The sequence below is a fragment of the Cydia strobilella genome, chromosome 16, assembly GCF_947568885.1.
Source record: "Cydia strobilella chromosome 16, ilCydStro3.1, whole genome shotgun sequence".
NCBI classification, from domain to species: Eukaryota; Metazoa; Arthropoda; class Insecta; order Lepidoptera; family Tortricidae; genus Cydia; species Cydia strobilella.
Window position 1 is genome coordinate 12,016,905 of NC_086056.1, and position 15,217 is coordinate 12,032,121.

General features: G+C 36.0%; 1 protein-coding gene across 1 annotated transcript in view; it reads left to right on the top strand.

Moving 5' to 3' along the window:
• Positions 1–280: 280 nt before the first annotated feature.
• Positions 281–15,217, top strand: part of LOC134748596 (hemicentin-1-like) — a 197,622-nt gene continuing 182,685 nt past the window's right edge. The window contains exon 1 of the mRNA XM_063683387.1: positions 281–513. Coding sequence (XP_063539457.1) covers positions 411–513 — 103 coding nt within the window. The 5' untranslated portion in view covers positions 281–410. The remainder of the gene's footprint in view (positions 514–15,217) is intronic.

Sequence of the window (15,217 nt, forward strand, 5' to 3'; positions counted from 1 at the left end):
CTCGAGTTTGATATAGCAAATCCAGTTTTATTAATTTAACAGCGCGGAGTTATTGTTTTATTAAAAACTGATGTTTCGGGAAGTAATAAAAGTTTAATTTAGTTACTTATTCGAAATTAAGGGCATAAGATTTCGGTCATGACTATAAAGTTAATCGCAAAGTAACCGAGATAAACAAATTCGAATTTCGTGTATAAGGTGTAAGTGTACCTAAGGTAACAAAACCATGTCTCTAACATTTAAAAATAATGATAGATATTCCGTACTATAAGTGTATACGTGCCTATAAATAGTACCAAAAACGATAGTGTATCAAAGATACAAAAGAACAAATAAAACAAAATGCCGCCAAAACAATATGGCCGCGTATCCAGGATAAACAAGATGGCAGATTAGTGTGTGCAGTGAAGATGGGAGTTTTATGGACGTTGACTCGCCACGTGGTGCTGGTAGTGGCGTCGGCGGCACTCGTGCTCGGGACGGGAGAGTGGAGCGAAGATGCTGAGGATCTCGGTAAGTGAGATCTGTTTTTTATAAAGCTAGTTTAATTCCAGTAATTAACAATGCCTGAAAGGGCATAATGCAAAGCTTAAATCTGCCCACGAGCGCAGAAGAATTGTAAGGAGGTAATTGTATTGTCGTTACATCCTTTACCGTTCCACTTTCTCCGCAAAAAGTCACTAAATACTTACTGTTGCTACGACAAAACGCAAGGAGCGTGAGTGCTCTGCTTAAATCATGAATGTACTTTATGACTCACATTGAATTTTTTTCGATTGATAAATGTTATTGGCATCTAAAGATATGCGGCGACTCTTGTGTATAGTATAGTACTTATAGTCGTAGTCCTTCCTCCTACAAAAAAAAAAAACAAAAACAAATGAACGTTAACTTGTGATTCTAACTGACAAAGAGAGTACTTATGGGTCAACGCGTATTATCATAGCGTCCCCAAAGTAAAGTCAAGTGAGGTGGTAGGGACAAAGTGGGCAGAGGGTCACTCTTACCCATTGTGTGTAACCTGATCATTTGCTTTTACACAAACCTAATTGGGCCTTAAATTTAATACTTGTAAGGGTGACTTAAAAGTACCTACTTGTCAAGTAATTGAGTAAAATATACAAATGAGATTATGTCACTTAAAAATATATAGGTCAAAATAATTTTTGGAACACATATATTAAAGGTATTTTTATTACAGGTTTACAAACTATTATGATTTAAACTTACGTTCTAATTTAAATACATCAGTGTATATCTAATATATATTTAATATAATTATACCCCGGAAAATCTCTTGATGTAACGAAAAGTACCTACAAATTAAAGATAAATAATAAAAAAGATACAGAAACAATTTACGTTGTTATAATGACAGTCAAAAGCTAGTAAGTATATTTGGCTATTTGGCGTTCGAATGCAGTTATTGATTTAACTTGATACCTGTGGTTTGAGATGCTGATTATTTTTATTAAGTAGGTACCTACTTTACAATAAAATCAACAATTTAATCAGTTTGAAATAGACAAATCTAGTAATATCGTATCGTAAGGTTGAAACGGGGTAAATAAAAACCGATAAAAATAGAAATAGTATGGCTATAAATTTAACCTCTAGAAATATAAGGGGTCGGGCCTTGACCCACTGCGTAGCGGCAGGTAATCCTTCACACGACGAATTGTTTTTGTATATCGTGTACAGAATTACGAGGCAATTCGGGACGAAGACTTTACCTTTACTTTGTTTGTAATCTTTGTTTCTTTGTTTCTTACGAAGCGCCAGGTAACTGTTGGATCGATAGGTGTACGATATTCGGATGATTGTGGGTCACTTTTGGACGAGTGAGATTAGCTCAAGATCGGGGCGAGTGGTCTACGTTCAGTAGAGGGTGATAAGAGGATGAAATGATGATGATATTGATGATGAACAGTGTTTCTAACGTTTAAAAAGTTCACTTAAGACGAAAACGGACGACCGCCCCGAAACCGCCTGTCCATACAAACGTAATCCTCATTTTTCTCTCTGGATTTTAACAGTATTGAAAATATTTTTACACAATTTGATATATTTTATTCATAGCTAAGCTTTATTTTTTGGATTTTTTCATTATTTTAAGAGTTAGGAGCATTTAAAAATTTGTATGACACTTGTGTTTTCGCTCCTAACTTTTATAATAACTAAAAAAATCAAACGGTCGGGCATAGCTATGACTAAAATACATATAATTTTGTAAAAATATCTTTCATAATGCCAACATCCAGGGAGGAAAACGAGGACTACATTTTGTATGGAGAATCGATCGTCCTCTTTCCTCTTAAAAATACAGCGTACATTTTTGATACGACCACATATTCTAAAGGTATTTTTTATACGACCACATATTACAGACACAAATGAATTAACTTTTTATATAGAATAGAACCGCAGTAGAACTAAGGTCACCGACATATCTCGCAGAATTGCAAACCTTAAGTGGCAGTGGGCGGGGCACATTGCTCGCAGAACTGATGGCCGGTGGGGCCGGAAGGTTCTGGAGTGGCGTCCGCGTACCGGAAGACGAACTGCCGGTAGGCCTCCAACGAGGTGGAGCGACGACCTGGTGAAGGTCGCGGGAATTCGGTGGATGCGAGCGGCACAGGATCGGTCGGAGTGGCGAGCCTTGGGGGAGGCCTATGTTCAGCAGTGGACGTCTATCGGCTGACATGATGATGATGATGATAGAATAGAATGGAATAAGATTTTATTCGTAAGCACAAACAAACAATGTACATATAATATAATACATAACATACATATAATGTAACATGTTTTACAAAAAAATATTTTTCCGAAAATAATTCAGCACGCAATGTTTTTTTTATTCGATACATCGCGTTGCACTTACTTAGGCGAAGTCACAACTGTCACAAGTGAAGAGTATGTACGTAATACATTGAAAATTAATAAAATTGTACTCTCAAAAAAAAAAGAATTTGCTGGAACTTGATATTACATACAAACTTCTTAGACATAATTTGAAAGCTATTTGGTAGTAGTGTATCGCTGCAGTTATATTACGGTGCTCAGTAAGCCGTAGATATAATAACGATACTCATACAAACATTACAAATCTCTGCTTGCGTCAAAACCCCAAGAAACAAAATTACCAAACCAAACCAACCAACCAATTACTACTACCAAATAGCTTTCAAATTATGAATATTGTATTTGATTTTAAGACGTGACACAAGAGTCATTCGACTATGTCCGCCACTGGTAAAAATTTCTGCTTGTGTTATTATATCCGTACACGGCGGGAAGAAGTCGATAAGTGGCGGGAAAAAATGAAAGAAATTTGAACCTTATGCAATTCTACTTTAAGTTCAAATTTCTTTAATAAAATATCTCGAGTTACCAACTTCTTCCCACCGTGTACGGAAATGTTTGTGAAAAATCGCAAGACAGCATAGAAAGTGTGAATATTTAGGCCTTTTTTACATATTGTTGAGAGGGAACGTCACGAACAATATCAAAGTCATATTGTATAGTTATTTTATATGCTCAAGGTTGCAAGATCATTGTATAAGACAAGTATTGAATCGCTTTACAACATTATTCTTTAAAACTTGGTACGTCGCATGTCTAGTTATTTTATATCACAAAGGGCCATAATTTATTAGGCCCATTTTAACTTTTTATTATGCATTTACGAGTATACTAGTAATAGCAAACGTCGAATAACTTTTATTTTTGATAACTCGTGAAACAGCGACTATCCTCCACCTGTCACCGAAACACTAAATATTGCTGAATATCATCGGAAATTTGCCTTTTCACTGTACCTATACATATTTTATAATTAGAAAAAAACTCAAATTAATTTTATTAAAGCCGTTACGGCTGTTCTGCATGTTAGAACTGGTGGGTCACCGCTCACCACTGTAGTTCGCTGTGTTAGGGTGTGAATTATCGAAGCCAAGTTTGCAGCGGACATACCTAATAATATCATCATCATCAATAAAAACCATCGTTTATCACAAAAGTTGTGATATGTACAGCTACCACCAGTTTGACATGGGACATAGTCTCTAGCATGTGCGTAACTTACTTTCTATGCATCTCACTCGTACTCGCATATTAGTCCGAGAGAGATGTATAGAAAATAAGTTACGCAGACGTTAGCGAATATGACAGTTTGACTAAGGCAGTCGTGGTAAGGCTGGGCCATGTCTCTAGATGTCATTCAATAGTCGCATTTGCCTTTCAGTCCCGCTAGAGAAAGTTTATACGGCAATAATAATATTTGATTACATTAGTTGGAACTATATCGTAAATTCAGTGTAAACTAGCAACCGTAATACTCGCGGGTGTATTTTTAAGTTCACTGAACCATGATCGCAGCCGCAAAGCACTAAATATAGTAGTAGTTTGAAAGATATATCAAAGCATTAGTAAAACATATTTGCTAGAACTAAATCTGTAAAATTTTAATACGTAATGGGGTTTTATCGCGTAAATGTTTTCAAATAATTTAAAACGAAGGGTCTAAGTTTAAGAGACTGCATGAAATAGCAAGTTTTAGCTTAACATTATCAAAGGCGGTTATACAAATTTGGTATTTAAAATACATTATTTCACGGAATGCATGAAATAAAGCTGCAGAACATTAATAGAGAAAAGTAGACAGTAGACAGCAGTTATTTTTAGACAAAATATATATTATATTTATGAATCGTATAAATAGTAGACCTTACTTGACCGTGATGTAATTAGCTAGTATTTCATATCCCACCAAAAACATTTAATGCAAAGTGTTGCCAATAGGTACTAGGCGCATAAAGCTTTTACATTAAAAAGTTATCAGATCCCGTAGTAGGTAATCAAGACTTTTACTCTGTAAGTCCTAACTTTATAAGCTCTAACTGTATAAAGCCAACATCTTGGTCAAACGTACAATACGGCTGATTGAAAAAGAAATTGATTTGATTAGTAGTCAAATACCCTTATTAAAGGTAACACAATCGGCGATTTTAGCAGCTTTATAATAAAAATGTAATGAAATAAAACTATGAAAACGGATTATATCGCGTATATTGAATTTATAATACATCCCGACGTTTCGAACCCTTTACAGCGTTCGTGGTCAACGGGTGGGTTTCATGAGTAACTATCGCGGTAACCGAAGACAATATTAATAAAAATGTAATTTATTTTGCCTCCCCCATTCTTACTTCTTGTTTCATTTACATGAAGTGTTGGCCAGCCGAGAAGAAGTTGAGGTTATCTTCTTCTTTTAAAATATGGCCTCCGTCAAATCTTTGGTGATTTTGCCAATGTCAAGTGTGCTCTTAGAGCATGTCGTTGTTCGGTTGTTGAGGTTATCTTTATGATCCACTACAACATTGCTCTAACTTCTGAATCAGCTGGAAATTTATACAGGATATGTTTTTATTGTTCTTCGGCGTTTGGCTGTACTTATATTTAAAAAAAACTCAATGGCATAGTTAGTTTTCGTGTTTTCGATTTTGTTTGTTTTGAATCTTATCGCTAAAGAGCGATCTGCCCCAGACAAACATTGGGTTCCATGTTTTGTAATAGTTATTTGTTATACAAGGGTGCAAAGTTGTATTTTACCCGCGAGTGTGGAATTGAAACACGAGCAAGCGAAAGGATTCTATAGTTGAACCACGAGCGAAGCGAGTGGTTCTAAAATAGAATCCTGAGCGTAGCAAGTGTTTCAACACACGAGAAGTAAAATACATTTGCACCCGTGTGTAACACAAAACTTTTCACCTCACTATAGCGAGGAAAGTGCAAAATCCACAGGCGTTAAATCATCTTCATCACTGAAATCACTCATTTTTTTACGATATTATAACAAAAAACTCTGGAAATTCTGTATTTTTACGTGAGAAGTTTTTAAGTAAATATTTTGTTGACAATGTTGACATTTCTGACGTATGAAATGTCAATGATGCGTTTTGAAATTGCATCGACTCAACTTGTGCGTTCAGAATTATATTTATCATCATTATTAAAAAACAAACGTTTCTTATGGAAATTTAAGGTTTATGACATAAAATCATTAAATAAAGCTAAATTTGGTATTTTTATTAGATTCTCAAACGATTTGTTTAATGATAATTAATATTAAACGAATCATTATTATGAGCGTTTTACGTTTTGTTATCTGTCAAGCTACTTAAACATGCTCCATCCAAGGTCAAATTACTTTCCCCACTAGTGGATAAAATGCGTTTTCCCCCGCTTGTTTTAAAGGATAAAAGACAACTTTCCGAGCTAGTGAGGGGAAAAGATATTTTAATCATTTCTGTAATTAGTATTATACCTATTAACTACTTTCTGCTTTCCACAATTCTTTCACGAAACCTCTAATGCTAATTAGACTCATTCTTACCACAGTAGCTACTTTTTGATGTAGTCAAAAGCAAGTAGGTAATGTAAAACTATATCACATATACCAAAAGTTGGGGAATCGGACTATATAAAATTATTTTACCGAATTATACAGAAATGAGTTGGTTTATTGGAAATCACAATCTCCCTATAGTATTTTTGAAACTCGGTGGGTAGGATGACAAGGTGTCATCTCCATATAATTTATATCCTAAAAAACGCCAAATCTCGCTACAAAAATTGTATTGAAATGACAGCTGTCATCCTACCAATCGTGTTTGAAAAATACTATAATGACGCCCTCGTCGGTCGGCTCGGGGTCGATACTCTCTTAATACAATATTATTTTCAACATTTTATGTTGCGCTATTTTAGAGAAAGAAATGTAATTTAATTCTTTATTTCATTTCTAATAAGTGCTAATGTGATAACTATCAGTAGGGTAATAAATAAAACCAAATCATGTTTAAATCAAAATTAATGGCGTCGAGACTTACGTGCAATGAGTCTGCGTTTTTGTTTGCATATAGAAAGCATGAGTGGTAGGTTTAATATCGTTTTATTATTTGTTTAATATACTTAAGTGAAAACAGACTTTGTACAAGTCTGGTCGAAAACTCTTTCAAAACCGTCTGAAAACGCAATGGTGTATAAGGTCATTATAATGTAATAAATATTGAAATCGAAAATGATATGAAAATTGCAATTCAGACGTCGTTATGATATTGTCAGCATTACATCGTGGGAATATCAATATAAAAAAAAAATGGTCCATACATGGTTAGCAAACATTACAATCTTATTACTAGTGTTAGTACCGCATAAAAACTAAAACTAAAAACTAGACGGCGAGTGCATGCAGCCCCTACCAACGGTTGAGCATGGGGCAATTTTCGCGCTCCATGAACACGCCCAGAATGCTGTTGGGGCTGCCGCGCAGGCGACGCATCAGTGAAGCGCACCTCTTGCGCATTATCGCCACAAAGCTGTCAACTTGTGCCTCCGCAAACATACCAGACACTACAAAATCGCGGCAACCGCATCAACACCCGGAACGCGTTATTATATCGGACGCGTAGGCCGTTGTATGCCCTCTAATAATATCGAGCATAAAGAAGTTGCATGACTTTTAGGCAGGCCTCGTATACAATTCGTGGAATACTTTCTTATAACCTACATTTATGAAATATGTTTGGAGCCGACCTAAAAAGTAGTCGTTCACAACTATCTCGGCAGCTCTCCAAGAATACCAACATACGTTTGCCCGTTCTGTCTAACGCTGCCTTTGCCATTCTACCGAAAGTCAATAGAAAACTTCTGCAATTTAAAATTGAAGCCTACCTTTTGAATGTAACTTTTGTCCAAGAGTAATCTTTGATCGGTGAGGCATTTCAGCGCATCGGGCTATCTGATATTTTTTTCGAGTACACCTTTATGCTTTAGATGTTAAAGTCGCGATTGTTTTGACTATCATCTCCGATTTGACTGTTCCAAGGAGCTGGTTCGCCGGTTGGCTAAAAGCCAGACAATTTCTTTGTCTTGTCAAGGCGGACTCAAGTACCATTGGCGCGGATATTCCCATTATTTGGGAACTTATTGAATTTCCAGGAATTAACACGTGGTCTGCGTCGGAGGAGATATTTTATTATCGGTTGCAGACGCTGAGAAGACCCGGTCATAAATTTGAGGCATTTGCTTTCCTCCGTTACAGTTCTAATGCAATGGTTTTAACTGAGTTTCTCGGAAATTACGAGCCAAGTTAAAGATTTTGATTTCAATGAAAATTTCTAAATAAACTTAGCATCGCCTACTTACAAATATCCACAGACTAAATAAATGTCGGTTCGTGGTTAAGCAAAGTGTTTGTAACTGTTGAATCTAAACTCATAAACTAGAGGAAAACATTATAAAGAATGAAATTTCAATCGAAACTTATTATATTTAAATTATCATTCAATGCGTTAAGAACCAATATAGCACCTGAAGCAATCTAACCAAATAGAGCAATTTCGTTGCGAGACAATGAGAATTGTCATTTACAATTTTCCGGGACCAGCTACTGTCCGTCTATTAAACAGTGTTAGGTAACTAAAATATTTGAGGTTTATTTGAGGCGGAATGAGGACATTCCCCAACGCCCGAAAGTTACCGACATCGCCAAAAGAATTGCACAACTGAAGTGGGAATGGGCCGGCCATATTTGTCGCAGGGATGCTGACCGATGGGTCCAGCGAGTACTGTTTTGGAGACCTCGAATGGGAAGCCGAAGTGACGGAAAACCACGAGCCAGATGGTCGGACGACATTTGAAAGACGGCAGGACCGACCTGGCATAGAACCGCGGCATTCAGAACAACATGGAAATCCATGAAAGAGGCATAATATGTTCAGCAGTGGACGTTATTATGCTGAGAAGATGAGAGAGAGAAAAGGTTTGGTACAGTTTTTTTTATACTACACAAACAAGCACACGGCCCGCCTGATGGTAAGCGGTCATCGTAGCACATGGACGCCTGCAACTCCAGAGGTGTTACACGCGCGTTGCCGACCCTAACACTCCGCAGCCTCGTTGGTAACCTTACTCACCGGCAGGAACACAACACTATGAGTAGGGTCTATTGTTATTTGGCTGCGGTTTTCTGTAAGGGCGAGGTTCTTCCCCAGTTGGGGTCTGCTCTAAATCTGGAATGATATTCGCTGTGTTTTGCCTATGCCCTACCACTCAACGCGGTATGACACTTACAGTGCCCCTCATCTCTCTTTTGGATGTAGTTTAAGGACATACCCGGGTCCGACAGTTTACCGATGTTTTTAGAACTGAACGCGATGCAGTGAACTAAACACGAACTTTATGCTTTTGATGGTTATAATAATTTCCCTGTTTCACAACTTTTAGAGGTGTCCGCGAAGTTGTGGACGAACTTTAATAATTTGAAGCGGTTGCAGGCTGCATATTGTTGGCGCTTAAAACATTTTAATTCCACTTGTAGACAGTTAAATAAAGTCAGTAACACCGGAAGCGACAGTCAGGGTTGCCACGTAATTATGATTGATTTCCTTTAAAAAAAAACCTCTTATTTTCTACGATTGACTTTCGTAACTGAAAGGAAAAACCGGACAAGTGCGAGGACTCTTCCACCGAGGGTTCTGTACTTTTTAGTATTTGTTGTTATAGCGGCAACAGTAATACATCATCTTTGGAAATTTTAACTGTCATGGTTCATGAAATACAGCCTGGTGACAGACAGACAGACAGAGGAGTCTTAGTAACAGGATCCAGTTTTTACCCTTTTGATACGGAACCCTTAAAACTGAATTAGTTTACCCTGGCCCATTTACTTACCTTAATCTACTAATTATTATCACTTATTTTTGGCATCAAGTAGTTATCCAGTTTTAATAGTAGGTAGCGAGCGAGTCATTACTCGTACAAATTAGTGGTAAAATGCGTTGACACTTATTAAGTATAATTATAAAACTTTTCCCTCTGACACATTTTTAACGATAATTGGTTATTGTTAAAAACATCCTACGCCACCCTACACCGTATGTTCGAAACACAACCCCAACCCTTATTGATACGATACTTTAATTAACAGGAGAGTAACAATGTAGCCGCAATTTTCGTCAAAGTAAGCTTGTCCGTCATAAAATCCGGTTGAAATCGGTTTTTGGCAGCCCTGGACCTGTATCCGTACTATGAGTTTAACGCGACGACGCGGCAACGTTTGAGCGACCGACTGGGTAACTCACTCGCTCTGCATCTCACTCGTATATGTTATAACTTATATTGGTGCGAGCGAGATGTACTGCGAGTCGATGCAATCCTTGGCATTTACGGCTGGGGCATAGTAAGGGTACCGGCCGCCACATATTTTGTTTGTCGAAACTGCGGGCTTAACCGGGAGAAATTAATTATTTGCCCGCTGTAATTACGTAGTTCACGTTTGGTAGCGATACAACTCAATATGACCCAGTTCTTTCCTACATGTTTACTTTGAAATTTTTAGTTAAAATATTGTTTTAACAATTTATGGTTTTTATAAAAACATTGCTTTAATCTAGTGTACCTATGTACTTATGTTAAGTTTTACTTGGTTAACTAAAAATAATACTATGCTGTATATTCGTTTTACATTTAAAATAACAGCGTTAATTTTTGTTATTTTTGTTTAGACTTTTTTTACAATGTATTTAAAATAAAGAACATTAATGTGGTTGTGACAGAAATAGTGGGGATTCATTTAAGGGTATATTCTGTACCTTGTTCTGTTTAGGAAAAAGTAGAAGAAATTTATTTACGCCTTTGTATGGAGGGTTGTCCGACTTGGACTACTACTTTTTCCTAATCAGAATACCATACCGAATATGGCATAAAACAGATCCCCACTATTTTTGTTACACACTGTATGTCAGGTTTTTTGAAGGAGGTTTTGTGCATCGCCAAAAATTTCGACTGACATCAAAGTATCTCTGTAGCTTCGATGAATGCTATCTACACTGTAGGCCGATTCTAGGTAACAACAAATTAAGGTCAATTAGATGTCTTGTTGACATTACTAAGTTCGAATCACGCAATCGGCCTCTGTGGAATGCAGTAAGAATTTTGAACTTTGAGTCCTGGGTAAAAACGCCTCAAGGATTATTTTTGTCAGAACTCCAAAGCGACTTATTGGTTGGTGGACGCATTTAAAGAAATTTATAAGCTTCATTTATTAACAATCCCATATAAATCGAACTGTTGCGCTCTCATAGTCTCATAGTACTATCACTAGTGGGTAAATTAGTATGCACCCAACAATATTTTATTAAGTGGTAACAATGAGGCGTTTTATTAACTTTCATATCGTCCATATTGCAGTGCTCTAAATATACTCAGGATAGTAAGGATATGTTTCTAAACACCATGGAAATAATGTTTTTTTTTTTTGGGAATCTTGATGATCGTCCTTGTTTTTTTTAATTGTATCTTTTTTGTCTGTATTGTATGTTATACCTTTTTTTCAATCAAACCAAAACAAAAAAAACCGGCAGTGTGAGTCGGACTCGCGTTCCAAGGGTTCCGTACTTTACAATTTTTAACAATGCATTTTTTTATGTCAAACGTGAGTGAATTGTCTTTAAAAAACCCGTAGGGGTCGACTCAAAACCTAAGAAATTAAGTCCGACTCACGCTTGACTGCACATTTCTAATAGGTTTTCCTGTCATCTGTATGTGTAGAACTATTTTGTGTATTTTTTTCAAAATTTTAGACCCAGTAGTTTCGGAGATAAAGGGTAAATGGTCATTTTTTGCCTATTTTCTTGAATAACTTCTAAACTGTTTATCCGAAAATTATAAAAAATATATATTTGAGATACTCACAATACGCTATTCCATTTGATATGTAACACGATATAGTTTGAAAAAACTTTATTTTTTTAATTTTCTCATTTACGTGGCTCAAAAGTGGCTCCCATGTTTAAAATTAATTTGTTTACGTTACATGTACATCTTTGGGTCACAAACTTACATATGTGTACCAAATTTCAACTTAATTGGTCCAATAGTGTCGGAGAAAATAGGCTTTGACAGACGGACAGACAGACAGAGTACTGACGCACGAGTGATCCTATAAGGGTTCGGTTTTTTCCTTTTGAGGTACGGAACCCTAAAAACCAAACCAATTCAAAATTACATTGTGACATTAAAATGATATCTACTTAAATGATGGCAGTCACGCGTGCATTTTGCTCGTTTCGCGCGACACATTATATTTTAGAGATCATTTTGATGTCACATTCTGAGTTGGTAGTTATCTAGGGTCCTACTTGACTGAAAATTAGCCCCACGGTTTGCCGTAGCACAATGCAGATTTTGCCAAATATTTCGAATCCTTTTTCATCATTGGTTTTTTATGTGACCTATTTTATGCATGTGCGATGTAAAAAAATGTATTTTCTTTTTTCTTTTCATCAATTCAGAAGATACCAATTCTTATTAGGAACGCGTAAAGAATTGTGAATGATGACTTGCTTGTGGAAATCTCTCGGGGGAGAACGTGGTTTAAAACATTTTTAAACCGATATTAGAAGAGTTTTCGGTTATAGCTATGTTTTGATACCTTCTTACTTTTTAATAAATGAATATTGGAGTATCTCGCTCGTACGTATTTATTGGTTTTTTCATACTCTCGGGAGGTATCATATCAATATGATATAAAAAAAAGTATGAGTACACTCCTTGCAAAGCGATGAGAAATAGCTAAATTGGGATAAGAATATGTCCACACAACATCATGGAAATATCTCATGATTACCTACCTCATATTTTATTCTATAAAATGGTTTCAATTTTAAGTATTAACAGGATTGATTTAAGCCTTCTGGATATTCAGGGTTTAATGCAATCAATTGACATTTACTTGTTGTAAATGATTCAATTCGATTTTGCAACGCTACTTTAGTCCCCGGCAAGCTCAGTTCTCCGTACAAACGTAGTTATACTCTCATTTTAAAACGACTACCTAGATTGCTCCGAAACAGTGTAGTTAAGGTGTAGATAAGGTATATCTAGGTCTGTTATTAGTTTATGTAGCTTCAAATACCAAAGTAAAAAAAATACAGCTAGTTTAAATTTTTCATACAAAACTTGTTTTTGCTCTATTTCGTTTGTGTTATAAACTGTAGCTATATAAACTAATTACAGACCTAATTATACTTCATGTCATTGTATATGCAAAGTTTCGATACAATCCAATACTTAATTTTAAAATGACAACGAAACTCCGTTTGTTTTAAGCACAAAATTCTGACTATTGATGACGACGAACTCGATGGTCCGTTACTAAACTTAAATTTACATTATTCTAAAAGCCTATTAAACTAAGCGTTTACAACATTAGTGACGTCACGAGTCATGACGACGAGCCATTATGCAGGATGACTGTAATTTAATTTGTACGACGATCGAATTCAGTGCACGAAACGATCGAGCACGTCATTCCATTGACTTGCCCAATACTAGCTCGTAAATTGCCTTAGGAAATATGGCCTACTATACGGCCATAATTTCATGGTAACTAGGGCCATGCTAAAACTTATATATTTGAACATTTTGTGGTACTCGTATGTTTTCAGCTGAGAGTAATGTGTCAAAGTCAAACATTTATTCACAAAATAGGTTACAAGGCCACTTTCACACGTCAAGTACGGGAGTTTTATGTAATTAGTGTAACTTATTACCCTAATTATATAAAATTCAATTAGAGGCCATTTTTTCCAATATATTAACGCGTATGTTGTACGCGTTGTCGCGTAACGCGTGTTTTTACAGATCAGGGGATTAAAATACCAAGATACACTGGCTCCCTCCTCTAATATTTGCTTAAGATCCCATAACCAATGGTAATACGGACAGGGCATTAGAGTGATCATTACGCGTCAGTTTTCAGAACATTTAAGGTGTTAGGTTGTGGCGATTGAGCGTACCTGTGATCGGCGCATTACAAGCTAAGTATATAAAGTGGGCGCGAATAGCGCCTCCAACGTAAACTTAATAAATTGATAAAGTTTGGTCAAAATAAGCTATTTTTATAGTTATAGCTGAATATAGATAAAAAATAATGTTTCAATTCACACAAGCAGCATTTTAGAAAACAGATATTTTTGGACCGTTTGTTTTGTTAAAATACGATTAATAGTAATTGATTTTTTAAAATTCAATTTTAACTAACTGTCAACACAAGCTATCAGCTTACATTTCCGTCTAATATTAGATCTGACATGCGGTCTAATGTGTCTTTATAAAATAAGGCCTCAGTCACTCAAGTCTTTTGTTTGCGGTAGCCAATGTTACATAATTGGCTCACGGTAAATTCTAAACATTCCAATCAGCCTTCCGTTCCCGATAATATAGCTACAAGAGAAATTACCCTCTTTTCCAAACAACACAGACAGATATCGGCCGGCGGCGTTGCGGGCCTTTTAACCGTTTATTGATGCATTTTGATATATCTAATCAGATAGCTTTCCAATCGCTTTTGCTTGATCGACGTACGGGCTGGAACGATATTATATAATTGAATAATAGTTATTTGTTATACAAGGGTGCAAAGTTGTATTTTATCCGCGAGTGTAGAATTTTAACACGAGCAAGCGAAAGGATTCTATAGGTCTAAAATATAATCCTGAGCGTAGCGAGTGTTTCAACACACGAGAAGTAAAATACATTTGCGGCCGTGTATAACACAAAACTTTTCACCTCACTATAGCGAGGAAAATGCAACATCCACAGCCGTTAGATCATCTTTATCACTGGAATCGCTCATTTCTTTACGATATTATAACAGAAAACTCTGGAAGTTGTGTATTTTTTACGCGAGTCGGTGAGAAAAGTTTTTTAGTAAAAAAATTGTTAACAATGTTGACATTTCTGACGTATGAAATTTCAACGAAGCGTTTTGAAATTGCATCGACTCAACTTGTGCGTTCAGAATTATATTTAACATCATTGTAAAAAACAAACGTTTCTTATGGAATTTTAAGGTTTATGACTTAAAATCATTAAATAAAGCTAAATTTGGTATTTTTCATTAGATTCTCAAACCATTTAGTTAATGATAATTAATATCGAACGAATCATTATCATAAACGATTTACGTTTTGTTATCTGTCAAGCTACTTAAACACGCTCCATCCAAGGTCAAATTACTTTCCCCACTAGTGGATAAAACGCGTTTTTGCCCGCTTGTATTGAAGGATAAAAGACAACTTTCCGAGCTAGTGAGGGGAAAAGAAATTTTGCTGCCTCTCATCAACAAAATTTGTTCCTTTTTTATTAC